We start from the raw sequence: 694 nt of genomic DNA on the forward strand, positions 1-694 counted from the left end.
GGGACACTTGGGACGTCGACGCCGGAGTGACAGGCGGAGACAAGCGCAGGGAAGTGACCCGGCGCCGCAGGAAGCAGGTGTGAACGCCCACCGGCCGTGCTCACTGTAAGAGTGCCGACTCCCTCTGCGACAGGACACAGGACCAAATGGACTCACTTCTGGGGTCCCCAGGGCCGAGGAGAGAAGAGGAGGGGGGACCCCAGGCTTCTGCAGGTGACGGTCAGGGTCCCCGCTCCGCGCAGCCAGCAGCGCTCCGGGGACGCGGGCGGCTGCGCGGGGGGCACGGCGGCGGCCAGGGCTTTTTCGAGAGGAGGGGGTGGGGATGCTGAGTCACAGATCTGTCACTGCTTCTCACCTCTCCCCAGCCCTCCGGGGGCTAAAGCAAAAGCGAAAGCGAATGCGACTCGCGGGGCAGCCGGTCCCGGGAGCTGCGCCCAGCACCTCCTCCGGGACGGTCGGGCATCTGCCCGCGCGGCCGGCGGGGCGTCCGGGCCGCTGCGAGCCCAGGGCCCGGCTCGGGCCATGGCCGGGCGGCGGAGGTCTGGCTGCAGGGTCAGCGCCCTCGCCGCGCTGCTGTCGCTGCTGCAGCTGCTGCTGACGCTCGGGCCGGCGACGCCAGGTAGGGAGAGGCGTGCTCCCCTGGCGCGGCAGGGGGGCGTCGGGCGCGGCGCGGCGGTGGGGCGCGGCGGGACGG

General features: G+C 73.3%; 1 protein-coding gene across 1 annotated transcript in view; it reads left to right on the forward strand.

Moving 5' to 3' along the window:
- The first annotated feature begins 226 nt into the window (after positions 1 to 226).
- Positions 227 to 694, forward strand: part of IL15RA (interleukin 15 receptor subunit alpha) — a 49,185-nt gene continuing 48,717 nt past the window's right edge. The window contains exon 1 of the mRNA XM_035021711.1: positions 227 to 619. Coding sequence (XP_034877602.1) covers positions 523 to 619 — 97 coding nt within the window. The 5' untranslated portion in view covers positions 227 to 522. The remainder of the gene's footprint in view (positions 620 to 694) is intronic.

Source organism: Mirounga leonina, unplaced genomic scaffold (genome assembly GCF_011800145.1).
Source record: "Mirounga leonina isolate KUSES-001 unplaced genomic scaffold, KU_Mleo_1.0 Mir_175, whole genome shotgun sequence".
In the NCBI taxonomy this organism is placed as follows: Eukaryota; Metazoa; Chordata; class Mammalia; order Carnivora; family Phocidae; genus Mirounga; species Mirounga leonina.